Below are 25,090 nucleotides of genomic sequence, written 5' to 3' on the forward strand. Positions count from 1 at the left end.
TCAGGTGTCCAGAGATTCAAGCCTGCATAAGTTCAGTGCTGTGGTGCGATGGCATTCGTCACTGTCCTTCTGGCTTCGACGAAGAGGAAGCCAACTGTTCCTATCGCTTTGGCGTGACGCTGCTGTACGTAGCAGTGGGCGCAGGTGCCCTGGGTATATTCCTCATCCTCCTGTTAGCCACTGGCTGTCTTAAATACTGCCTCTACCGACACAAGGCTCGTAAAAAGAAGAAAAACGTCGCCTTAAACGTGAACCACCTCCATGTGAATCATACTCATCATAACAATGGACTGACTGGAAGCCGTTTAAGCGGACGCTACAACCTCGCTACGCCCCAGGAGATGTACCTGGAGAACTATGGAAAGGACAGTATTTGTTGACAATACGCCATCGCTGATATCGAGACCACCGTGTGAATAATGCAGGATTTTTAATTGCGCCTACCTCGCTGGCCTTTGGACTCTCCCGCACGAAGGAAACTGAAATGGAACGAAGGAACGACGAATCGTCCAAGGTTCCCCTACCATCATCAATGGGCGCTGACGCGCGAAGAACATATACGCAATAATCTCGTATTAAACTCCGTAGACCAATTTGAAGGCATTTATATAACGAGCGACAAGTTTTCAGAGCATGATCTACGTCTCTGTTGAGCCGTCATTCGATTCTCTCGAAACGTACACACATTCTTTGCGTAACGATCGAGCAATGGAACTTTTAAATTCGATATATCAATATGCGCAAGATTTCGGGTTTTCTAGTGTTTTAAACGATTCAAAGACTTTCACGAGTTTCGGGATGCATCGATAAAGCGGGCACAAAAATGTAGATCGAAAGGAAATGAGGGAAAGCAATCGCTCGAACGCTCGTGCATATGGTTTTCACGATGAAACCGCTACGGTATCACAGTAGTTATAGGAACACACGTTTTAGATTAAAAGACGCGTGACGGCGAAAACGAGAAGGGAAGGGAAAAACAGCGAACGTTAAGTACATGCTTTTAAAACGAAGTAGGAAACATCATTCGTATCAAAATACAATTTTTATCACGGTTGATTGCCGAGGGAAAGTGCCACGAAACGTCCACGACGGGAGACGACGCAGAAAATAGAATTGGCAAGATAAAACACGAGGGGCGTATTGCAGGAAAAATGAAACTACTGTGATTCACTCGAAACAAGTAAAAAAAGAAAAAAGAAAGCCTAATTACGTATCACTAGAAACGTAAAAAACAAAAACCGATGATTTTCACCGATTTGTTACTTTCGAACTTTTATTTACTCTATAATAATTTTATAATTGTCGTGTTCAAACGCGATTTATTCTAAGAATCATCACGACCAAGAAATCAACCAGCTGTCGCGTTATCACCGACACCCCGTACCATTTGATTAGATCTGTTCGTAAATCTGCGTCGATCCGTCGATAATTTCATCGTCTTTTTGTAAAAAGACACGAAGCTATTACTGTTAATGCGGGAACATAGAGGATGCCTTCGTTCGTTGCTATTACGATCTCGCGTCATTTCTCACTAATACGTTCGAGTCTGTATCAAACTAGTCGAGCTCTCTCGAGGCTCAGCGGAAGCTCCGATGCCCGATGTTCTATGCTCCCGCGTTAACTGCGATCCTAAACCTAACATATAGCGACATAACATATAGTGAAATCACAACCACACATGTAACCTAGGTTTGATATCGATGCGCGAGGCTTGTGACCGGGATGTAGAGATCGATGTATAGTTGATTATCGTTTAAAATGAGCGTGAAAGAGAAGTAAAGGAAGAGCGAGACAGAAACGACACAACGCATACATTGTAATCCTGTTACGAGAAAGTGTTAACTACTAAAGGTCATCGTTTCCACGTATGCACACGAAACACATACACACACGCGACACCATACACGACATACATACACAAGCGTAGAACGGAGGACACGTATCTACGTACACATATACATACATACACGTATGATAAAAAGCGCGTATAACTTACGTCTGTATGCTGTGATAGAAGTAAGCGTATCAACAATCGGAAATAAATTTCTCGCGTAAAACATGGTTGATCGTGTGCACCCTCTGACTCCTACAAAGTTGGATCACCATTGAATTTGTTCATGCCCTATTTTCGACTTTTTCTTTCATTCTGCATGGCACAAAAAGTGCATTCATGTGTACACGATTCATGAATCCTTGCGTTGAACTGTTTAGCACGTGGAATGGAAAATGTTTCTATCGACCTTGAAAGCTAACGAGTTACATTCAGCTCCTTAAATCTTCGTTTACTTACTGTGTGATACTACCGATCCATTGCTAAAAAAAGATGCACTTTTGAAGACTAAAGTCGGTCAACTATGAATGCCGTATAGCATAAGCGCAACACGTTCAATGTCGGTCACTGGAATCCCTTTTAACAGCAATATAGTATCTGACTCGTTTCTTGCTGCAACTTTTCACTAAAAATATGTTCCTATTTTCGTTTAGGCTTTTATCTCTATCTTGAAACCGTGGTCTCATTTTACATCCTATTTTCAGTCTTTTTGAGAAGAATTTGTTGATTTTAAGTTCTCCGAGAAAGGGTCGTTTTCTTCGAATAAGTTTGGTAAGAATGGGTTTTTAGCGATATTCAGTTTTTACCTTACAGTAGTTTGCGATTCAAACAAATGCACTTTTCAGATTCCTGTATTGACGTAAGATGACAATGTTTAACGTCATCTCATTCCATCAATCTAGAGGCTCATGAAAACGCAACAGGAAGCACTGGAATCCTAGATGAGCGATGATACTGTACAGCACCAGGTACGCTGCTTAATCATGAGAATAGAATATGGAATTGTCCAGCCTTGGTCCATCCATATTCTGGTCATAATTTCAGTTTGTCAATCAGGGTCCCAGTTCTATGATATTTGCTTTGTCTGTCGACTTCCGTTCGTCTTGAGCAAACGCAGTTAACGTCAGGTACAGGTATAATACTAGCTTAGTCGTGTAATCAATGTGAAAAAGTATATTAACAAACGCTCTTATATTACAACAATAGTGAACCGATGGTAGATCGTATCCCATCTGTAACACCACAAATCGATGACGAGAAATGATAGTGTTAGCTACGTGGATTCGAACATTCCAACTCCTAAGAGTAAATTTCTTCTCGAAAAATGCAGAGTCAAGACAGGCGTGTTTTTCGTTGCAAACGTTCTGAGTAAATAAGCTTCTGAGTTCGTTTTTACGTCCGGATTGTGCGACACGTTCACGTCCTCTAAACTCATCTCCTCCGCGAGCTTAGTGAAATCCCATAGTTTAATTGTACAGTCTAATGAACCTACAAACACAACATCCACGATAAAAAAATATCATACTCATTCAAATCACTTGAACTCACTCATTCGAATCACTTAAAAGATGGAATATTCACCTGACACCAATATGTTCCCGTCTCTGCTGAACGACAAACTGTGAATGGTGCCAGAGTGGCTTGACAAGGCAGCAACAAGGTGACCGTGAGCCAAGTCCCAAACCAAAACACGGTGATCGGCCCCAGCTGACGCCAGAAATCGACCTTCCGCGGAAAAAGCGAGGGAAAAGATCGGAGCTTTATGACCAGTCATTAATCTGACCTGGCTGCCGGTTACACAGTCCCACAGTCTCACTGTCATATCGCTGGAACCCGTCGCCACGTAATTGGAGTTTGGATGAAATTGCACTACCTGGAAAGGCTCAATTTCACGGTCATAGTTTTTTTACAGATAATTAAGCGACAAAGAAAGTGCACTTACGTCTACGTCCGAATAATGACCGGCAAATATTCGGAGAGGTTGATGAGAATCGGTAGCCCAAAGTCTGGCAGTCTTGTCGTGGGAGGATGTCGCGAAATAGTAACCGTGTGGCGAAAATCTGACACACCATACCGGAAATAAATGTCCCTTGTAGCACACGACACACGTCCATGTGTGTAAAGACCACAGTCTGACTATAATGCAGCAACAACACACTCTGTTATCGCGTACCTTCGTAAATATTTAGTGAAGATTGTATTATACCTGTACTATCCTCTGAGGACGAAAGAAGAAGATTTCTGTCTGGGCTGAATGACAAACTGTATATTGGACCATTGTGCCCGAACAGAGACCTTGACGTTTCTGCCGTGCGATCGTCCATCATCCTCACCAATACATCATCTTTCATGTTACGATTAAATTCATTTTTAATTCATTCTATTGTAAAAGATTTGACGATTTATCACATCCATAAGCATTACCTGCTTCTCTGTCAATGTCTTGTAATTGCTCGCCAGTCTTCATCAGTCTTAATTTCTGTGGAACTAAGCTCCACACTTTTATACAGGAATCACTGAACCCAATAGCTAGCAAACTCGAATCTTCAGCTATTTCTGCCGCTGTTACACTAAGTCTTATGTTATATATATACTCGTTTCGACATAAAAAGGATAATCTTAGCGTGAACCTACCTGTGAACCGTGTTTAGAAGAGTATAGAAACATATAGACGGCAAGGTATCTGGACCAAGTACGACTCGTTTCGTAGCTTCTCTTAAAGCTTTCACTTTCTCCAATTTATCAGCATCCTTTCTGTACTTGAACAAATATCGTTAATCAGAATGTAAACGAGATAATTAATAATGCTGTTAAAAAACGTTCTTACAAGTTAGGTAAAGGCATTCTGCCAACGGGTGGCGCGTTTGGATCCGATTTGGTTTTCTTAGAAAACAGAGGATCCTTTTTAGCTTTCTTCTTTTTTGGTTTATCTCCATCTGCACCGCCTGTGTCATCTTCTTCTTCTTCAGTTGGAGGCATACACTGAATATCTGGCTCCTTCAGGAGTCCATAATAGACTTTTGCTTTATTGTCTGAAATTGAAATCAGATTCTATGAAACACCTTCATTTTATCAAAGTTAAAATATTTCTCCTACCTTGTCTTGTTGCTTCTCCAACCATAGCACCTGATGTTGCATCAATTTGTTGCTTATTTCTTGCTACTCCTTCATACATATCAAAATAAAGGTGTTCCTGTATAATATTTAATAATACACTGTGTTTCTTCTCTTGTAAGTGTCTTTTTAATATTGACAGTGTATCTCTTGACATTCTAATTATAAATTGATTAGATCTGCAAGGCATTTCATATGTTATACTAGGAACATTTCTTGAAATTAAAAATTAATGAAACTTGAGATTACATACTTAAAAGTATCAGTCAATTCATTTCCTGCCATTTGTTCACGCTTGGTAACATTAGACAATCTCTTCAAATCATTTTGATAATATTCTTCCAGATTTCCACCAAATTTTTCTAAAAGTTGCTTAGCTTCTTCCGAGTGATTGTTATAAACCAATTCAAGGTACATGTGTACCAACACTGGGTATAATATTGTACCCAATTCATGCTGTTCTCGATAACAAAAATACATTTTATCATTTGTGCAAGTCTTATAATCCTTCATATTCTTTCTATGTAACTTACCTTGTATATATCCAAGGAACCTTCTACAAACTTTTTCAACTCGTTGTACGCTTTTTCATACAATGCAGGGTCTCCTTCACTTTTATACGCAGAAAGTACACTGTTCACTTCAGAATCCGTTTGTTGAGTCTCATCTGCAGAGACATCTGTCAGATTTGCTTCCTTTTTAAATAATTCTTCTGTGCCCTGAAAGGATAATATACTCATTAATTATTATAATGTGCCCTTGTACACTATAAAAACAATTTTTATTAAAATGACACTCAATGTTTATATGAATCTTCGAGGTTAGAAAACATTTTGTAAACAAAATTCCTTATGACATACCTTTAGATTATATTTTCTGAGCAGTTGTAGAACCGCCAGCATAGTACTTTTGTCGTTCTCCATTTTTCCTCAAATTATTATGTCAAAAAAACTGAAATACTTGTTCACAACTAGACGTAAACTCACATCCGCTCTCTCTCGCGTCCGAACGCGTACATAGGCGCGTGCATACAGTTTATTGCGCTCTAATTCATCATCACTAACTATGGTGGCGCCACTATCGCACTACTATGCCTCAAATAAAAAATGTAAACTGTAATCCAGTTTCTTTAATTTTACAACTTTTCTTTTGGTTTTATTCGCAAAGACTGAAGGTAATCATACACTTACAAGACTTCTATATATTCACGTTTATTCCCACCAAATATAATGAACATTATTAAAATAGATTTCATATAATCCAGATTCTATCTACATAACTTTATCTATTTGTGTAAATAATTGTAACAGATACTATGTATATATGTAAACAATACAAAATAGAAGTATCGAATTATTTTCTAATATCTAAGAATATATTTCTCAAATCTTTGCTATATATTCATCAATATTTTGGCTCTGTAAGAATTCAAGTAGCTATATATGTGCATAATATTTGCAAATTCAATATGAAATGGATATAAAAATTTTAGGTGACTCGTCAACATACGAGTATAAATGTTTGTAAATAGGAACATTGCATTCGTAGTTTTTGAACACGAAACACGTGGGGTTTGCGTTTGTAACACATTCACTGATTATAAGCCAATAATAAATAGAGGTACACACTTTTGCTTTTGAAAATTGGCTGTTAAATGCAACGAAAAAGGTGGTAGAACCTTTTTACGAAATGAGAGCCAGAAGGCACTTTTTGTAATGACCGGAACAATCACCCTGAAAAAGGATTTCAGAATTAGTCTAAGATATAACCATTTCTTCAATGCATATACTTCTTTCAGCTTTACTAACCGATATAAAGTCTTCTAGGGATTCATTATACATCTGGTAAAATACTTCTTTTATTTCTCCCATGTCTATTTCAGAGCGTGTCACAACTAATCTGATCAAGCGATCGTCATCGGTACCTATGCCCTTCATGCTTTTATACAGCTGCTCCGCGAAGAAGCCAGCTCTGTTTTTGATGCATTTCACTGTTGCAGAAATGATTTAACGTTAGTATGTGTATTTATCGATTATCTGAACGACAAACACGATCAGCAATCGAGATAGCCACGCACCAATCGCAAGGAGACCTTTCTTGATATCGCCAGAGAACTCGTTTTCGATAGCATCTTCAATCGTGTGACCAGTTATGTTCTCGTACTCGTGGAATATTTGTCTTAGTTGTGGCACGTTTCTTTGAACCAGAATTGCATTGAACGTTGATTCATCAGTCCCAAATTGGAGTTCACCTATAACAAAAATCGAGGGTTGACGATTTGGGGTGCGTTAAGAAATCAGTATATCTATAGAAAATGATGTACCAGCTCTGAGAAGTTCTTTGGCATCTTCTACCGCGGCAGCGGGATTTACGTCGAATGACTCATCTCTATTGGCACAAGACAACGACACCATCAAGCGTTTGAAGTTACCAGATGTGTCGTCTCTTAAATCATCCTCCAATGATCTTCCATACACTAGAAACAAAAATGATAAGTTTTATTTTAAGTATCTATTGTTTACTTCGAATTTTGTTGCGCGAAGAACTTACTTGCTTCGTAAGCTTGTTTAATAACACGAATTTCATGATTAGACATTGTACATAATACTTCTATGAGCACGCACTCGTCGGTACCAATACCGGCCATTGCGTCATGTAATTCTTTGGCATAATATTGAGGTAAAGGCATCATCATAGCGAGTATTAGCTTCTCAAAATTTCCTGAGGTCTCTGACTTCAGATCCTTTATAAGATCCTATTTTAAAAAAAGATACACGTTAGTTCCACTTCTGTTTATTGACTCAAAATGATTTCTTTACCTTTCCATACAAAGTCTTGAACTGAACGGCAATTTCTTGACGTTGCAGATTGCTGCGGTTAGCAAGGACATTAATAATCGTCTTTTCATCTGTACCAAACCCTTTCATTGCCTGTCTCAAGGCCCCTGCATCTGCCCTGGGATCGAAATCAGGATAGGGCACAACAGTAGGGGACAACTATAACAAAAATCAGTAAACAATTTTGTATTTATTACAATGCTTTTCTAGAACTAAATAGTTTGAAAAGAATTAGTATTCTAATAGAGCAGCTATTAGCATGCATTTTCCAATCTCACCTTAGGCGCAAACTGATTTCTCCGGGGGGCTGGGGCTGGGCCAGAAGGCTGGAAAGAGGCAGATTTACCTCCATATGGAGAATACAATTCTACACCCTGCCCCCCAGGATAGCTTCCACCTTGGTAGGAGGTTGAATTAGTTAAATAAGTATTTGGACCAGAAGAATAAGAAGAAGATCCAGTAAAGCATTCCCGGGCTTCTGGTGCAGTTTGAAGATTTGGGTACATGTTGTAATTTTGATGCTGTGGATAGGTGGAAGTTTGAGGAGGATAAGATTGTTGTGGTTGCTGGGGCTGATAAGATTGTTGTGGTTGCTGGGGCTGATAAGATTGTTGTGGCTGCTGGGGTTGATAAGACTGTTGTGGTTGCTGACGTGGATAAGATTGTGGTTGTTGAGGTAGATAAGATGGTTGTGGAGGAGGATAAGACTGTGGCTGTTGAGGTGGATAAGGCATAGGATTCATAGGGTAAGGTGCCTGTTGTGGAGGACCTCCTGGTGCTGAAAGAGGATATTGTCCAGACACAGGATGATTTGGTTGGGTTGGATAAGGAGTAGAAGATGTTCCATATGGCATTCCAAAAGATGTAGGAGGAACATTTGTGAAACCTATGCCACTATGAGGATAAGGTGGAACATTGGGGGCAGAGGCAGCACCAGGGGCAGAGGGTGTACCAGGTGGAGCCCCAAATGACGTTGGTGGCGGTGCATGTCCTGGGAACTGAATCACTGGTGGTCCCTTTGATATTAAGGCACAGAATTAAACATTAAACCTCCTAATTCTACTAATATCATACAAGAATGCAGAATGTTTGATAAGTATTCAATGTCCTATTGAAATAAAGTCAAAAATATGTCCAACATTCTGTATACAATTGTATGCAAAAACTATAACATATTTAATTATTATTTTAAGTAGTAACTTTGCTTACCTGATAACCGTAACTCATTTTCCTTGTTTTAGAGAAGGCAAGAGCAGTATCCAAAGTAACTACAATTGAAAAATCCAATTTGTTAATCACGTAAAAAAGTAATAATGGAGTGGTTGGAACAATTTATCGAGAGAAAACTCGTTAAACCTGATAGCGACTGGTGACGCCCAAGCGGGAAAATATAATCACGTGTGTTTTGCTCTTCTGTTACGAAACACTGACAAACAAGCTATGTCCGACCAAATTTTATACTCAGGATAGTACACACTATCAACGAGATATAAGGCTTACCTAAGTTTTCACGGAAATAAATGCTATAAATATCATTAACTCGCGCGAAATGCTGGGTAACTGTATTTGGTGCAGGACCAGAACAGATTGCAACGCCGCTTTAAAAGAAACGTCACTGTAAAAGAGGATGGAGTGTAGTGGGAGACAAAGAAAAAACAATCGTTTACCGGTTGCTGACGTCAGATTCTGCAGGAGAAAATCCAATGACGTGCAACTTCCCTCAAAGGCAAAAACAGAGATTATTAACAATGGGAATAGAACGTTAATTGTCAATACACTGTTAAAAACGTTCTTACTTTATTTGATTTTTTTTTGTATTTCAAGGGATTAAATCGTTACAAAACTGTATAATTCTTTATGTACACAATAATGTATTTCTTGTAATTGCAATTGTATTGATTTAACTGCAGGATAAAATTATTGCAATTCCTTGTATGATGAAATAATGAATAAAAATTGTTGATAATTGCCACAAAGTGATTTCACGTTACACCTAACCTATGCAGGCTTGGTTAATTTATTTATGTTGCTATTTGCAATTCGACAGGGCCTTCGACATTTGTGGAGATTCTGTAATATATTTTGCAATATATCTAAATGAAATATTTATTTATTTATTGGGAAAAGGAGTTGTAAACATTGATCAAAACATGGATTATGAGACTACAGCCACCAAGCGGCGGCCTCTTAATTACAGAAATCAAAAAACTCACTTATTTATTAATTTATTCGCTACGTGGGGGTGCAGAATTATTGTAGGGGTCTTATAATATGTTACAAAATCATATCAAGCGCCAAGATTGTTTATTTATTGTAAAAAAAGGCATTTGAAAATTTAATCAAAACATAGACAGTGAAACACTATAACCACCTAGCGGTGGCACCTATGAACTAAATCCTCTAGGATCGTATTATCAAGAATCAGTGCCCGAATATAAGAAATCCTGTAAATGTTTGTAAATCGATAAATAAACAATACTAGTAGTAAAAATGGTAGCAGATTGCGTATAAGCAATTCATGCATTCTGAGAGAATGGCAAATAAAGTCTCAGAATAATGAAAAAGTAATAAATTAATTGCTACTGCATATATAGTTAACTCTTAAAGCATTTGTTTAGATATTAAACATTTGTTGTACTATTTTTATACTATCCAGTATCATTTTTTTGCAGTAACAATCTAAATACAGTGTTTATTTAATATTTTTTAAATTTTATGCAAAAGGGCACCGATCCCTGACGCTACGATCCTACGACCTCGCAGCTGCAAGTGGCGCCATCTAGATCGCGGAATACTTTTCAGTTGCCACCCGCGCCCCCCTCGCCAACAAGCTGTCATCAGGGGAAATTAGGACCGTATCATTAGGGACCGGCGCCCCAATATTAAAAATATTTTAAATGCTTACAAATGGATAAATAAACAATATTAGTAGTAAAAACAGTAGCAAATCACAGCAGTTAACTATAAACAATGCGTACATTTTGAGAGACTAACAAATAAAGTCTTAAATAATAAAAAAGTAATGAATTAATTGCTACAGCCTATATAGTTGATCCTTATAGGATTTGTTTATATATGTAACATTTATTATACTACTTTTACCCGATCCAGTATCATTTTTTGCAGTAATAATGTTATTACAGTGTTTATTTAACATTTCAAAAATTTTTTAAAAAGGGGCACCAGCCCCTGATGATACGATCCTAATTTCCCCTTGTGACAGCTTGTCGGCGCGGGGGGCGCGGGTGGAAACTCAAAAATATTCCGCGATCTAGATGGCGCCACTAGCGGCTCCGAGATCGTAGGATCGTATCATCAAGGACTGGTGCCCCTTTTTATAAGATTTAAAAAGAATATAAAGAGCAATAAATTAACATTGTTACTGTGTAAAATTTAACTGGATTATGTATAAATAACACGATAAATGTTTAATAAAGGAATTTTTATTATTTCTCCGTGTCTCTACACCTGCGCTAACAATGAAATAGTTTCGTACATTTTTCAGATAGACAGTAGTTAACATTGTTATTACTTTATAATAATATTGTATAATAATCTCCTTTTTTGCAAAGTATCCAATTTTCTAGAATGCATACGTATAAATAATTAACTGAACAAGTAGTTTGTACTTATTTATGCTGTGAATGAGAATATTAAACAATATAGTCGCTTTATATTGTTGCATAAGAATTTGCAATGTGCCTGCATTTCGTTTTAAGCTTTAGTATGCGAATAAATGACTAAATAATTATATTTTCCTGTTTTAGCAAAAACAAAGTAAACATTTGAGGTTCTATTCTCTTCCACTAGATGGTTGTGTATCTTTTCGATATGATAAATTATAAATGAAGTGAGAACATTCAGGAAAAATAATTAAATATGAGTGTGCTGGTTGAATGCATGAAGTTGTAATTGATATTGTTTATGTAGAATTTAACATTTAATTTCATTTTCATTGATGAAAGAATGGTACATAAAGTTGAGGTTCAGTTTCAACGTGTTCAAATATTATTGTTTATATTGTCTGTTTCGAGTGTCCTTGCATTATTTATTTACCTAAATCATGTGCAACCACATTATTTCATTGATGAAGTTTTTCACGTACCTCAAACATTGCAATATTGTTCCGGAAATTTCACCCAGGTACGTGATTATTATTATTTGTGACTTTGTTGCAGGAGTTTATTTTGCAACAAGTTAACTTTATTTTCCTGTACACAATATTGCACAAAATTGCATTCAAGAGATATCTCATTTTCAGTGGAATCCTAAAATTACAACTTTACCAGGATTATACTTACTAGCTGCTCTAATTTTGTCACCTTCGGGTCTTTGTAATATATTTTACATGAGATTCATAAATTTACTTGGTGTATTCCTAAATTTTTATCTTGCAAACAATATAATTAAACAACTTTCAATAACTGGCCTAACGCAAAGATGGAACAATTGGATAAGGCTTGCAGTGGCCTATAATATTATGTTTTTTCCACCCTTATTCTTTTGGCATTTTCTGTATTACACAGATATTATATCTATTAATGCAGTATTATTAATGTTATTATTACATTTACGTAAAATGTTTAAAATGGCAGCCTTTGTAGGTATGTATAAAAGTGATTGCATTACAATGCATTATTAGTTTCAAAAGAAAAAATCATGCCTTATGTTACACAGGTCTGTTAGCTGTTTTAATTCGACAAACAAATATTATTTGGGTTGCATTTATTGCAATAGAACATGCATTTGACTTGCTAGATTATAAGATGAATAAATCAATTTCACGTGAACAATCCTGTTCTATAACTTACTTGAAAGTGAGTAAATAGGATAAACTTGAATCATGTAATAATAACATCATCATTTGTACATAATATTATATACTTTTTAGCTACTATGGAAAAAGATAGTAGAAGAATGGAATCGTGGATGGACAGTGTTTGTAAAATTTATTGCTCAAATGTGCATAGCACTACTTCCATATGCAACAGTATGTTTAGTATTTCTTGCATTTATCATTTGGAACAGGGGTATTGTAGTTGGAGATAAAACAGCTCATATTCCCACTGTTCATGTCCCTCAATTATTATATTATTCTGCTTTCCTCTTTTGTTTCTTGTGGCCATACATGATTGTTCACTGGAAAGATTATTTTAATTTCATTCAGAAACATTGGATCTTTGGAAGTTTTTCTTTATTAGTTTTAACTGTAATAGTTCATTCCAATACTCTTGTTCATCCATATGTGCTGGCTGACAATAGACATTATGTGTTCTATTTTTGGAATAAGTTTATGGGAAGATATAAGTTATTTAAGTATCTGTTAATACCTGTTTACTTCTTCACTTTGTATACAATGTTTCGTGGAATCAAGCATCTGAGATTCACTACACAGATTAACTATGTTTTAATGGTTTCTCTGGTCCTCATTCCTCAGTTGCTCGTGGAACCACGCTATTTTATCATTCCATATATTTTGTATCGTGTACTCATTGAGAAGCCAAAAAACTGGCAAATTATCATGGAATTCATTACTACATTAGTAATCAATTTCCTACAGTTCTATATTTTTGTTAATAAAGAATTCTATTGGAGTGATCAACCTCACCCTCAAAGAATTTCTTGGTAACAGATTGGACAAATAGCATAATGTTCTAAAAAAGGTTTTTAATTGTAATAAAAATATTATTTTGTTAAAAAATTAGCAGACTTTCAACAATTTCATATTCCCTCCTTCAACATGTAAATATTTCGTAATTAATGCAGAGGCAAAAAGTGTTTAGTGTACTTTAAAAGTTAATTACATTTTATTGGATTAATTATGCATTGAATAATCGGGATGTGCTTGATAAATTTTTTTAGCAAAGTATAAGGGTGTTTTTGATAGAGGTGATCTAACTCAAAATATCACATCATCATTTATTACCTTCGTTACATTTTTTTAAAAGGAACAATAACTAACTAATTAAGCGTGAATTGTCGCTCATATTTCGTAGTCTTTTTCAATTACTTAATTGTTTCTCTATAACTGTAACAACAAAAGAAAAAGCCAATTAAAATTTTGCATATATATTGTATAACATTCTTTTATCTATTTTGTCAGCTATACAATTTAATGCCATTAATATCGTAATTAGGATATGTTTTAATCGAGGCAACGATACTCACAGAGCTTAAATAGAAATGACTTGGATGGACTTGGACTTTCTGGACAATATTAAATTTCTATAGTTCTGTAATTAATTGTACCTTCCCTTTCCTACTCTCTGAAAAACTTTACCAAAAAATTCACTCTTATAATCTCAGTCTTTTAATGTGCATCGCACATATTTGCACTGTTATGCCTAAACCTTTTTATCTCTTGCTTTTATGAGTATCGTCGTCTACTCCCCATTGTCTGACGCAATCTTTATTGTGCAAGAATCTGTGGAAGTTAATTCCAATAACATTCTTTTCGTCATAAGCCAAACAAATTCCACGTGAAATACAACGATTGAGATTTCAAGACTCGTTTAATCATTCTTGTATTAAGCGTCGGAAGAAATCGAAAGAAACATTGGCAACTAATACAAAGAATATTCGTATGCTCTATAATAGCACACACGCATGGTCCAGCGTGCGATTAAATTCATAAAAATCGATGCCTATGATTAAAATATTGTCACATCTCGTTCAATATTTTTTCTTTTAAAGAATAAGAAATAACAAGCGCTACTAAATAGATTCATAAATTCTATAGAAATAAAAAGTCGCTATTTATTGTCCAAGTTAACTATTAGTGCCCCGTGAAAGAAATAAAATAATGAAATTAAAAAAATCACGCGCTTGGACCTGATATGCAATATTATTTAAATTGCGCGTATCTGCTTCGGCGCGATTATATAAACATAATTCGAATACCTTTAAACATCACTGTAGTACCATTCGCTTTTTATGATCGTGTTTAGAAGTCAGCATTCACGCACGCGAATATACATCCTGCACGAAGCCAATTTTACCTAACAACAAGTTATTGCTTTCACAAGTTATCTCCGCTTAAAATGACAAATGTAATCGGCTTAACAATTCCCTATCTCGCGATCGTAAATGTTTGAACAAAATCTTGTAATATTTACATAATAAATATGCCAAGCTACTTGACAATTACTATGTTGATTTAATGGAAAATTATTATAGTATCGCACATTTAAAGAAACACGATCATTAGTGGCGATACATTTTTATTATTTTAGTTTTGGTGTTGGACTAAAAGCATAGCATCTAAACTATTTTCTTGTTTTTTTTTTTTTTTTTTTTTTTAACAATAAGGGCGGAGAGAATAAATCCTCAATCAACTTTGAATAATTAAAAACTGACGATAAACTTCTATGGCTCAAAGATATAAGTATATGGAGATATTCTGTATCACTCATATTATTTTGGTAATCAGTGTTAAGATATTAATTCAAGTCGCCTATTGCAACTCTGTATTACGATATTTGAAACTAAAATGATTACTTAAATTTTCGGCGGTGTCAGTCTGTAAATTAAAATCCTTAAACAGCTCGAGATTGTTCGATACAGAGTTGCTGTAGATCTCTCGAAGTATTTTGTATTATATATTTCTTTGATTATCCTACCTAAGCATGCATTCGATATGAATATTCGCATTCCACGACCCATATAGTCGTGAACTGTACAACAATTCTTACTATAATTTCTTATGAAATTTCAAAGGAAAAGTGGTATACTGAGTTTCTTCGCGTCGACATCTGTTTCACTCCATTCACCATTGGCTATTTTGTCTTACCACAATATACATATATAGGCAATGCATTTTGCATCAAATAAATTCGAAGGAATGAATAATTAAGTGAATTGAAAGAATCAGAAATACTAGTCCTTTGGTTTCTTTTGTACATCCAAATAAATGCTATTTTATCAATAAACTTGTAGATTCACTAGGATTTTCTGTCTGATACGTGATGGAAGCATTGTACTGTGAGAAATAAATAATTCGCTCTTCGTTACTCAAATAATAATTTGAAGAAAAATATTCATAGAACACTAAACACAAAACACAGCAATTTTTTTCATTTACTTTAAGAAATCATAATCGTTTCCATTCATGAATCATGTAACGTCAATTATTCATGTATCAGACTTATCCTCAAGCATCTACAGAATGCAAATTACGATGCAATAGTAAACGAGAAATAACGTGTATAAAATGTTGTACTCTTCTCATTGTTCCTTACATCTTATTTTCTCCCTTCAACTAGTTTTTAACTCAATTACTTCCCTTTTGCGCTAATTGGTCATTGACCTACAGGATACGTACGAATTATCGTACAAAATAAAACCTAAATATTAATATACATATAAAATAATTCCTAACTTTATCCTATAAACGAGCTAGGTGCTAGCGATATCAGCTCCGTGTTCTGTCCTTTCTCTTAGCCGCTAGAGAGAGGCAGGTTTCTTTGGATTCTTTGTAATCAATTAAAAAAAGATCATTACTACGCTGACCGTACTTTACAATACTTCAGGCACTAAATTACTTTGTCACATTAGTCGCGAATGATCTTCGTAAACGACACCCCTTAAATAGCTCGAAAAATCGACTCGAACTGGAATACCTCTCAATTTCAGTCTCACGTATCCAACATCAAACTATTTGCTGCTTTAATTTAATAAGATTCGTCCCACCGTAGAGTTTCATATCTAGAGGCGCACTTGGCTCGTTCTTTTTCGTCTGCGTATGCCACGCGAGAACTTTCGTGCAATTGTCCGCGAGAAACTCAATATCCTTTGGCTCGAAGGGGGTAAGGCTCTTTAAGAAACCATCCTCCTCGTATCCAGCTTTGAATGGCATTGTAGCGTTCGGTCTTTGAAGCAAAAACTTTACGTTCACGGCGAATCCTGCCATGTCGACAGGGAACTTTCTACCCGCGATCCAGCCGTCGTAGAATCCGATGAACTTCCCTTTTTTAATAATGGGAGAGCTCAGGCCAAACTTCGTGCACAGGCCCACGGGGAACATCGACACCCTCTTCGTTTTGCGGATCTGAAACAGTTCACATCGGGTTGTTAGTTTGAGAAGGGTACAATTTTTTTCAAGTATAGCAATAGTTTGAGGTAGCGAGAATGCATATGGTTTAAAAGTCTCAAGTCAGAAATGTCTAGAGGTGAAGTGTGTTTGATTTGATACTTATTCTACTGGCTTCGTCATTTCTGACTCGACACTTATTCCACTAATTTTCACTGTGGCTGACTCGAGACTTATTGTACTGATTTCACTGTGTCTAACCTGACTAAACCACGCAACAGTAGAATAAGTCCTAAATCAGACATAATTCACATGCATTTCAGAACTCGAAATTAACGGTGTCCTCTCCTCAGTGTACTCTACCATTTTATGTGCAAGCCACAGGACTTAGTTAAGGATATAATAAAAGCCTTGCTAGCTTGTACCTCTTCGAAAAGGGCTATGTCGTAGGTATTGTCGTCGTCGGCGAAGTAGAACACACCGGAAGTCGCGTTCGCCCTGATCCACTGTAAGCCACGATTACGGTTCGAGACGCCTCGCGGTTTCGCGCCCTTTTTCTGCTTGTACTTCTCTGGCATAGGTGCTGTAAGAGACACAGGGGTATCAGAAGATGGCTAGAACCTGCCGGAAGCAAGTTTGAATTGAATCGCTGCATAGTTTTAAGAAGGGAATAAGTCCAAGAATACGATAGTACTCTAAAGAAGGAAACAATCACAGAATCTGTTTCCTCCTTCAAACTCATGTAAATTTCATGAGAAGATTCATGTCGCTTGGGTATCCTAATTTTCAATTTTTTGGTCTTGACTCCCTTCTCCAAACTACAGATTCAATTCCACCATAATCTGAACTTTAACAATAACCCGTTAAATGTTCGAACTTCAATCCAGTTCGTTCCAACAGCCTGGTAACCTGCGTCGTAGCGACGTTCGCGTCCTCGATGACCAGCCAATGGACGTTCTTCACCAGCATCAGGGTGTGCGACATCCTAGTCAGTTCTGGTATCTGTTCCGGCCTGCGATATGTCGGCGTGATTATGTACAGCGGTTCCACCGTTTCCTCAGACTTATTCGAAAGTTGTTGCGTTAGCGTCGCGCTTCGGACGGTGGTTGGAGTCTGCGGTCGCAGAGTCTTCGTATTGTTCTCTGACGCCACGAAGATATTCTTGTTCAAGTGATTCACCAACTCCTGAACCAGCAACGCCGCTACATCTGGGCTCAGTCCGTTCGTTTCTTGAACTTTGCGCACCGCGCTTTTGATCTACAAATAGAAGGAACTTGTCAACTTTGGATAACTTATCCCACTTATCTCGTAGGTTTAAATAACTTATTCCACGCGATACAGTACTTCCTCGTTATAGTCTCTTTATTACACTAGCTATAAAGAGCTATCTCAGTTTTAGACCAAAATTGGACTAAAATATCGTTTAAGAAAAGGGTTGTCTCACAATTTTCTATAAAAATCGGGCTAAAAAGTGTTTGAAGAATAAGCTTCTCTTACACTTTTAGATAAAAATCGCACGAAAGTATCTTGTAAAACAGTCCACTTGCTTTATTAAAAAGTCACGATATAAATATGAACTCTAAAGTATATGACAATGTTATCTCTCCTTGGTCAACAAAGGGCATCAGATAGTGCTTGTATTATCTGTCGACATTATCATATTGATTTGGCTAGTTTAGGTGGATAGTCAGAAGGATGGATTGGTTGAGGTCAGTACTAGGTCTCCCAAGTTACCCAATTTTATACCTTTCGATTTTTACCTACGGAGCGCTCTAAGACTTATACCATAAGCGAGCTTATATCGAGGAGATACTGTACAGAGCTTCGATGTATCGACAGTTTACCATTTTTTCTGTAAACTTGGACGTCCTTACATAATTCTCTACATCCTCTTGCGAGATCATAGGGGTGTCCTCCGCAGATCCACCAGTGTTGAAGTCATTCATCTGTTCGAAACGGACGCCAGTGGACAAGTGATACTGGTAGAACACCACGAACACACCTATCAACGCTATCACCCCCATTTTCATGGATGGCTTCATCATATCAGCACCTGTAAATTTTGAACACAGTTTCAAACATATTATAGATAACATAAAAATGTGTATTGTTTAAAAGCGGTAATATTTCGAGTCCTTGTCTCGTCCGCGAAAACCGTTGCCTATTAGCATACGTGACCGACCGAAAGTCGCTTTCGGTAGGAGATTCAGTTGCGCTAACAACAGACACGGTACACTCGACGTATTACTCATTTTTCAGCTATTACAATTGATGTTCGAACAGGTGAGCGATTTCGATCAGCTTTTCGAATCTCAGGTTCGATGTCGAGTGGAAATATCGGAGCCTGAAAGAGAGAGAGAGAGAGAGAGTGTGGAACCGTAACAGATTAGAGACAGACAGACAATGATAAGCGAGCGCTGCATAGCGGATTTTCGGGTGCTCCGCGCTTTCGCGGAAACACTCGAGCTCGAGAACCAGTCTTGCACCAATCGCTCGATAGGTCGCAAGGAATTCAGCGCTTATAGAACAGCCTAACGAGTTCAAGTAGCTTGGACACCAGACTCTTGAGCTCTCAACGCCTTCAAAATCTGAGTGCCTGAGTGACTGTCCTTCTTAGGACAGACAACATTAAACTGACCTTTCTTTGCGACACCCGATTTCTAATACCTCATCTGGACCTCGTTACATCCCTGTAATCAGCGATTCTAATATGTATGTTACGCTATTTTCAGTTATTTCTTTCTTAATTCTCAACATAGGTACATTCGATTGATTTATGTATTTATGTGTTTCTTGATTGAACGTACTCGAAGGATTAAATCCTGGAAAACCCTTCGACTGTAGGGGTCACAGAGAAACCTATTCCTCCAAAAACAAAAGTCTCTTTAATATAAATCACTTTGTTAACGATCACTGTTCCCGAGGTCACGCGTTAATTGCACCCTAACGAGAGAGCTTAATGAGCGGTTTAAATTGGGAAGCGTCTACCGAAGCTGTAAAGGGAAACGATAAGATACCAGTTTCCGGCGATACTCCTTTTTGATGATAGTGGAAAATGTTAATTTAACCAGCGTGGACGTGATATATATTCCGTTGCCACAGCTACTGAAACGCAACTGTTACTCTTGCGTCTTGCAGAACAAATTACGTACTTCTCTCGCAAACTTCGGTTTCGCGCGTCGTTTTAGTACGTCACAATTGAAATCTTATCACGACTGTGACATCCGTCACAGTTTTAGGAAGTTGCGGGCAGAATAATTAAAGGATCTTCTCAAATAACTGATAGTTAATAAGGGCTGTTTAATGAAACAACACTCACCTTGCGGCACAACTAAAGTAGTTTATGAACAAGACTTAGAAGACGCTTGTGTGTAACGTATAAGTAATAAACTATATTTATAATAGTTTCTACATTGACATTTATTAGACGTCTTCGATTAGATAAAGTTTAATATTGTTTATCTGAATAGATAGAACATCAAGGATTTTACTAGGAAAATGGTTTCGGAGAACCTTTGATACTGAGTATATGAATGCATATTGCACTTTATCGGTTTATGTTTGAAAAAATTCCATGCAGGTATTTATATGTAGCTCAATGGAAACGAAATGTTTTAGGGCTTAAGTGCATTAAATGCTTAGGTGTATAGTAGTTACATTGAAATTAATCATCAAATTATACGTAATAGTCTTGATAAGTAGCGATAATGTTACATGTCTATAATTTTTATGTTTTCTAGATTACAATCATTACTAAATATATCTTTGGAAAACATATTCCTGTCATTCACAGACCAAAGTTATAACTTCAAGTTATGAATTTATTAAAATTTGAGTGCCAAAGGGCTTAATTGACGCTTAATTCTTTATATTTCAAATAAATATAAATACATCTGTCTTGTGGAGTTAATCGATTTGGCATATGAGCGGCTTATATTCCAATTATTTGTTTTATAACGATCATTTAAATGCCTCTCTTTAGATCAATTTGAATTTGCAGTGTTTAATTCCTGCCGTATTGTACCAACGTTAATACTATGCACGTGTGCCTCTCATGTCACAAAAGGAATACATGTGCGCCATTCGGCGTTTGCCAAATTAAGGATCCTTTTTCATTGAAATTAGCATTGACAAAAGACTTCTTACGTGACGGAATGTATACACATAGCGATGATCGTTCTTATAAAGACCAAATGCATTATCAGTGGAACATCCGAGAAATTCATCAAATATTTGTACATGGCTTATAGCATATTAAATAGATTACGTATCTGTTTCATTATCAGGAATTGCAACCTTTAAATGAGTACAGCGGCAGAATATTTCTTTTACCTATTTAACACGCGAAATCTTGTCCAAATAAGATAAATTATTGTCATATATTTGTCGCATACAATGCCAAGTCTACTTGCAATCTTATTTACGACTCGGGTCAGGAGAAAAACAGAAACTATGTCAGCCCGAATTTAAAGGAACTATCGGTGGAAATAAATCATTCTTTATCCGACGGTTTCCTAGAAAATTTTCCAGACGCTCTCAACGTCGCGATAAAATTTCAATATTTTTCCGACTCAAAGGCACACGATGCCAAAGAGAAATTTATGTAGACTTTGTGTAAACATACTTTGCGAGGAAGCGACGAATTTCAGCGGATTCTCACGAACGATTACCGAACAATAAAAAAATGCTACTTTATCTTTATTAATTTGATCCACGTACCTTACTCATACGTGCCACTGTAAAGCTTACACGTTTTCGTAACTAATCGCGCGTGTCTCGTAATTTTGCCTCTGTGCAAACGTTTAGATTTACATTTGTAAATCGAATGCAATCGCCTGTGAATAATCTCAAGGCGCAGGTGTATAGTTTAGAGAGGGGATAGGTAAAAAACAGCTGTGAAACTGATCAAACGCTAATTAGCAGGAGGAAATGACAAAACTTGAGTAAACACACTCTTGCCTCGTCATAGTTTCGCTGTTACAATCCCTGGAGTTCGACATGGTTTAAAGCAACAGAGTTTAATTTGCGAGCTCTGTTAAAATTTTCCATGAAACTAACATGAGGTGGTAAGGGTTTGAATTTACTTCAAACACGTGTTTTACGCTACAAAGTCGTCAGGGTAATTATTAATCCCAAGATACAGAAATATGGGCAAACACCCCCCTAAAGAAAAATAAAACAAAAAGTGTGAAAAGTAGAAGAATAATATTCTGCAATAATAGTTTACAAAAAATAATGTATAGTATGCTAAACCATATAAAACCTGCTACAAAATAGAAATGGTAATTCTTTACCGGGAATTTTAAGTAGATTCGTTTACCGAACTATAGTGTATGCTATTAATACATACAATTGATTTCGAATCTCACCTTGGAATAGAACAATAGTGTAGGTGTAGAATACCATAAAAAAGTGAAAACAACAAACGATCATATAGATTTAATTCGACGATAAGGTAGAAATTACTTGCCGCAGCATCGGTTCACTAATGTAGGTTATGAAAAGCGACGATTCTTCAACCCTTTGTTAATCTTCTCAATTCAGTGGCGCCACTGAGCACCGACGAATTTCCGTTTACGTACAGCGAACCCCTCGTCTTTTGTTCCCTCAAACGAACTCCACATTCAAAGACGAACTAAGTGTAATTTTACCTACATCTACTTTTTTATTGCTATCACAATCGATAAAATATTCAAATATTTAAACTTAAAAATTTAGGAATATTTCAATATTGAATGTTCCAGGCTGTTGAAGTTATTGAATATTCAAATACTCCAACTTTCACGTATCCCAAGTTTGCCTGAGAATCTTAAGTATAACCCAGCACATCTGTGTTTACATTTGCCTCATCAGATGAGGGCAAGAAAAAGGCTAGAAGACCTAGAAGGCTTCCTAAAATTATCAACAGGCTTCCATTAAACGTCTGGAAATCTGTGCTTTTTACCTTATATTACATTTTGTTGCGTATACGATAGTAGTTATTCTACCTTGCATAATGGAGTACAGTGATTGGTACACCTTGTGGTTAATGAATTTATTGTGAGGGTAGATTGGAGTCTAATTTTGAAATTCTTGAAGTTGGAATTTGAAATTTTATAAGATTTTGTATAAGTTTTTCCTAATACTTTTAATCAATTTTCAGAAACCACTGTTGATGGTATAAAAATATATTTTTTTACGATTTCTTTCAATGATGGTTCCTTTTACTACCTAGGCTTAAAAAATTTCGAATCACAAAAAAGTGGAAAATTGCAAATTTTTAAAATTCGAAAGTCTTTTACGTTTCGAAGGCTTTCTACCTCTCGACGTTTCGATAATCCCGAAATTCCTAGTTTATTCTTCTATAACTTCGCTCATAGTAACTATTTTGAGTCAATCTACCCATGCTACAATTCTCCAAGACAGTTGATTTCAAGCCACAAGCTTCGGCGATCGATTAATCTTCGCGCTTCGACGTTTCTATCGATACAACAAGCACGAAACACACAACTCCCTATTCATGAGCCGCGATTAGTACCCACCTGATAATCGGCGTTCATACTCCACTCACGAGGCGCGATTAGTTCTGCTCGTTCATGTAGCTCGCGACTGGAGCACACAGACGCGTGTTCTATATACGTCAAGGAACAATTTCACATTTGCCAAGGTATCACAGTCATTTCGCGCGATTAACGAGCACAGAGGAACGCGAGCCTCGTTAACAACGTCTCGTTCGCGACTTTCGACGGCGATTCGCGTGTCCCGACTCACCGCGTTCGAGGAAACCCGCGACTCACGCACATTTGGGACCAGCAGTCCATCTCTTCCCTCATATTTAACTAATAGTTCCTACAGACTCCACTGACCCTTACCTCACCTCTCCCGAAAGGTACCTTTAATAATCCCCATTGACTAATTGCTCCTAGAGTCTTCACTATCCCTAGATTCACATTTCCCAAGGGGTTCCCTGATAATCCCCATTGACATGTTCCCCAGTGGCTTCGAGAGATCACTGGAAATCACTTGTGACAAGAGAATGGATAGAAAGGTAGCAGCTCTAGCTCGAACGTGATCCCCATGTTATCGCTGCGTCCGAGGAGACGACCCACAGAAGCACGTTGCCAGCGACGTCGGAGCAGCGACTGTTCGCGCCGACATCGCGGTTTTCGTTCTCACCAGTCTTCGGACAGCCGAAACGTATTTTTAGCTAGCGACGAAAAGCCCCGACACATGTCCGTTCCTTTTCCCTTTCTCGTTCGAGCAGCAGAGCGGTCGATCGTTACACTGTCGCCGTTTCGATCCGTGGCTGTCGAGGGACCGCGGTGCAGCGAGTGCCCCGAGGGTAGCCGATGATCCTCCTTCGTCGGTCGACACTGAACTAGCTTCCTCGTCGCGTTCTCCTTGCAATATCCGTTCCTAAGTCCGCGTAGCTCTGCCCCCCACTATTCCGTTTTCAGCTGGCGCAGCAGCCGACGCTGTCACCGTGTCTCGTGTGCATATCGCGCGAGGGTATCGCCAATGCACGCGCGTTCCACTGAATCACGTGGGTGAATGTGTTTGACGCAGAGGCCAGGTTTTGATCAATTTTAGGAGCAGGTGCGTGCGATCGCTGCTGCTTGCCTGAGGGATTCGTTAAGGGTTGGAGCTGAGGGCGGATGTGGAGGGAAGGTGTGATTGATTTTTACGCGTTTTCAGTTCGGACGGAGAGGATGCAGCAAGTGTGGATAGTTTGGGACTGGTTTCAGAGGAGTTCGTAACAAGTGGAACCCTTGGGAGACACCGCGCGATGGAGACACCTCTCTTTACCCCCTCGCGCTATTGCTGCTACCTCTCGCCGCGACTTTCTGCGCCCCGAAGTATTGATCCAGCTGTACGATAGCTACGTACAGTGTGTGGAGGGTTATGAACGGGCACGGGGTACTGGCGAATCTCTTCACTGCTGGATATTACCCTCGGATTATATTTTGCAGAAAGTGACGTAACTCGATGTACGTTTTTCGGGGGAAATGAGGGACTCTTTATGTAGACGGAACGAAAGTAATTATTAGGTAAAATTCAGTTTTTTGAGTTGCGTCGCTTTTTTTGCGGGTTTGCGACATGCTTGTTTTTGGTCGTTAAGACTCCTTTAGATTAGTCAAATTATTTGAATACGAGTGACTCACATTCGAATAATTTGAATAATCTGAAAAAGTTTTTCGCTTAGGTGTTACTGCATTGCGCAAAAAAGTTAGGGCACTGAAAAAGTTTGGGCGAAAATTGACCAACTTTGACTGACGATAACTCCGCGAGAAATCATCGTAG

The 25,090-nt window shown here is 37.6% G+C and overlaps 5 protein-coding genes across 12 annotated transcripts in view; 2 read left to right on the forward strand and 3 right to left on the reverse strand.

The window, feature by feature from the left end:
- The window catches only part of LOC143184574 (uncharacterized), a 36,095-nt gene extending 34,038 nt beyond the window's left edge, over positions 1 to 2,057 (forward strand). The window contains exon 11 of the mRNA XM_076386908.1: positions 5 to 2,057. Coding sequence (XP_076243023.1) covers positions 5 to 380 — 376 coding nt within the window. The 3' untranslated portion in view covers positions 381 to 2,057. The remainder of the gene's footprint in view (positions 1 to 4) is intronic.
- Positions 2,058 to 2,989: 932 nt separating this feature from the next.
- On the reverse strand, positions 2,990 to 5,937 carry Taf5 (TATA-box binding protein associated factor 5). Its single transcript, XM_076386806.1, has 11 exons — positions 5,806 to 5,937; positions 5,479 to 5,664; positions 5,199 to 5,401; positions 4,928 to 5,124; positions 4,659 to 4,863; positions 4,466 to 4,585; positions 4,256 to 4,401; positions 4,038 to 4,175; positions 3,774 to 3,967; positions 3,413 to 3,704; positions 2,990 to 3,319 (listed from the first exon to the last, which is right to left on the reverse strand). Exons 1-11 carry the CDS (start codon positions 5,866 to 5,868, stop codon positions 3,105 to 3,107), a joined length of 1,959 nt encoding a protein of 652 aa, XP_076242921.1. The 5' UTR covers positions 5,869 to 5,937; the 3' UTR covers positions 2,990 to 3,104.
- Positions 5,938 to 6,147: 210 nt separating this feature from the next.
- LOC143185017 (annexin B11) lies at positions 6,148 to 9,378 on the reverse strand. 5 transcript variants are annotated; one of them, XM_076387700.1, is made up of 9 exons: positions 9,283 to 9,368; positions 8,992 to 9,050; positions 8,061 to 8,798; positions 7,765 to 7,941; positions 7,496 to 7,700; positions 7,269 to 7,421; positions 7,023 to 7,196; positions 6,754 to 6,935; positions 6,148 to 6,678 (listed from the first exon to the last, which is right to left on the reverse strand). In XM_076387700.1, the coding sequence occupies exons 2-9, from the start codon at positions 9,007 to 9,009 to the stop codon at positions 6,628 to 6,630; spliced, it is 1,698 nt and encodes a 565-aa protein (XP_076243815.1). In that variant the 5' UTR covers positions 9,010 to 9,050; positions 9,283 to 9,368; the 3' UTR covers positions 6,148 to 6,627. The 5 variants fall into 5 exon arrangements, with proteins under 5 accessions (XP_076243815.1, XP_076243814.1, XP_076243818.1 ...); XM_076387699.1 differs by lacking the exon at positions 9,283 to 9,368 and adding an exon at positions 9,139 to 9,276; XM_076387703.1 differs by lacking the exon at positions 8,061 to 8,798 and having other exon boundaries at positions 6,152 to 6,678; positions 9,283 to 9,378.
- Positions 9,379 to 11,323: 1,945 nt separating this feature from the next.
- Positions 11,324 to 13,657, forward strand: Alg10 (alpha-1,2-glucosyltransferase Alg10). The gene is made up of 4 exons (XM_076387704.1): positions 11,324 to 11,925; positions 12,044 to 12,386; positions 12,460 to 12,599; positions 12,674 to 13,657. Exons 1-4 carry the CDS (start codon positions 11,749 to 11,751, stop codon positions 13,409 to 13,411), a joined length of 1,398 nt encoding a protein of 465 aa, XP_076243819.1. The 5' UTR covers positions 11,324 to 11,748; the 3' UTR covers positions 13,412 to 13,657.
- A 30-nt stretch (positions 13,658 to 13,687) lies between these two features.
- On the reverse strand, positions 13,688 to 24,033 carry Glcat-p (Glucuronyltransferase P). 4 transcript variants are annotated; one of them, XM_076387708.1, is made up of 5 exons: positions 23,966 to 24,033; positions 18,655 to 18,863; positions 17,671 to 18,067; positions 17,236 to 17,393; positions 13,688 to 16,828 (listed from the first exon to the last, which is right to left on the reverse strand). In XM_076387708.1, exons 2-5 carry the CDS (start codon positions 18,853 to 18,855, stop codon positions 16,430 to 16,432), a joined length of 1,155 nt encoding a protein of 384 aa, XP_076243823.1. In that variant the 5' UTR covers positions 18,856 to 18,863; positions 23,966 to 24,033; the 3' UTR covers positions 13,688 to 16,429. The 4 variants fall into 4 exon arrangements, with proteins under 4 accessions (XP_076243823.1, XP_076243822.1, XP_076243825.1 ...); XM_076387707.1 differs by lacking the exon at positions 23,966 to 24,033 and adding an exon at positions 23,662 to 23,689; XM_076387710.1 differs by lacking the exon at positions 23,966 to 24,033 and adding an exon at positions 23,332 to 23,467 and having other exon boundaries at positions 18,685 to 18,863.
- Positions 24,034 to 25,090: the final 1,057 nt, after the last annotated feature.

Source organism: Calliopsis andreniformis, chromosome 10, assembly GCF_051401765.1.
Source record: "Calliopsis andreniformis isolate RMS-2024a chromosome 10, iyCalAndr_principal, whole genome shotgun sequence".
Classification (NCBI taxonomy): Eukaryota; Metazoa; Arthropoda; class Insecta; order Hymenoptera; family Andrenidae; genus Calliopsis; species Calliopsis andreniformis.

What these genes read in the sequence shown, in the direction of transcription:
- LOC143185017 (XM_076387700.1), bottom strand. An exon ending in TAAACAAGCTTACGAAGCAA is followed by an intron (nt 7,422 to 7,495) that starts GTAAGTTCTTCG and finishes TTTTGTTTCTAG; the next exon opens with TGTATGGAAGATCATTGGAG. An exon ending in CAAAGAACTTCTCAGAGCTG is followed by an intron (nt 7,197 to 7,268) that starts GTACATCATTTT and finishes TTTTTGTTATAG; the next exon opens with GTGAACTCCAATTTGGGACT.
- Glcat-p (XM_076387708.1), bottom strand. Translation starts at nt 18,855, where the DNA reads ATGATGAAGCCATCCATGAAAATGGGGGTGATAGCGTTGATAGGTGTG. An exon ending in CCAAGTTTACAGAAAAAATG is followed by an intron (nt 18,068 to 18,654) that starts GTAAACTGTCGA and finishes TTCTATTTGTAG; the next exon opens with ATCAAAAGCGCGGTGCGCAA. An exon ending in GAAGTTCGAACATTTAACGG is followed by an intron (nt 17,394 to 17,670) that starts GTTATTGTTAAA and finishes TGTCTCTTACAG; the next exon opens with CACCTATGCCAGAGAAGTAC.
- Taf5 (XM_076386806.1), bottom strand. Translation starts at nt 5,868, where the DNA reads ATGGAGAACGACAAAAGTACTATGCTGGCGGTTCTACAACTGCTCAGA. An exon ending in GTCATTATTCGGACGTAGAC is followed by an intron (nt 3,705 to 3,773) that starts GTAAGTGCACTT and finishes GAGCCTTTCCAG; the next exon opens with GTAGTGCAATTTCATCCAAA. An exon ending in CGGGAACATATTGGTGTCAG is followed by an intron (nt 3,320 to 3,412) that starts GTGAATATTCCA and finishes TTGTGTTTGTAG; the next exon opens with GTTCATTAGACTGTACAATT.
- Alg10 (XM_076387704.1), top strand. Translation starts at nt 11,749, where the DNA reads ATGGTACATAAAGTTGAGGTTCAGTTTCAACGTGTTCAAATATTATTG. An exon ending in TAAAATGGCAGCCTTTGTAG is followed by an intron (nt 12,387 to 12,459) that starts GTATGTATAAAA and finishes TATGTTACACAG; the next exon opens with GTCTGTTAGCTGTTTTAATT. An exon ending in GTTCTATAACTTACTTGAAA is followed by an intron (nt 12,600 to 12,673) that starts GTGAGTAAATAG and finishes TATACTTTTTAG; the next exon opens with CTACTATGGAAAAAGATAGT.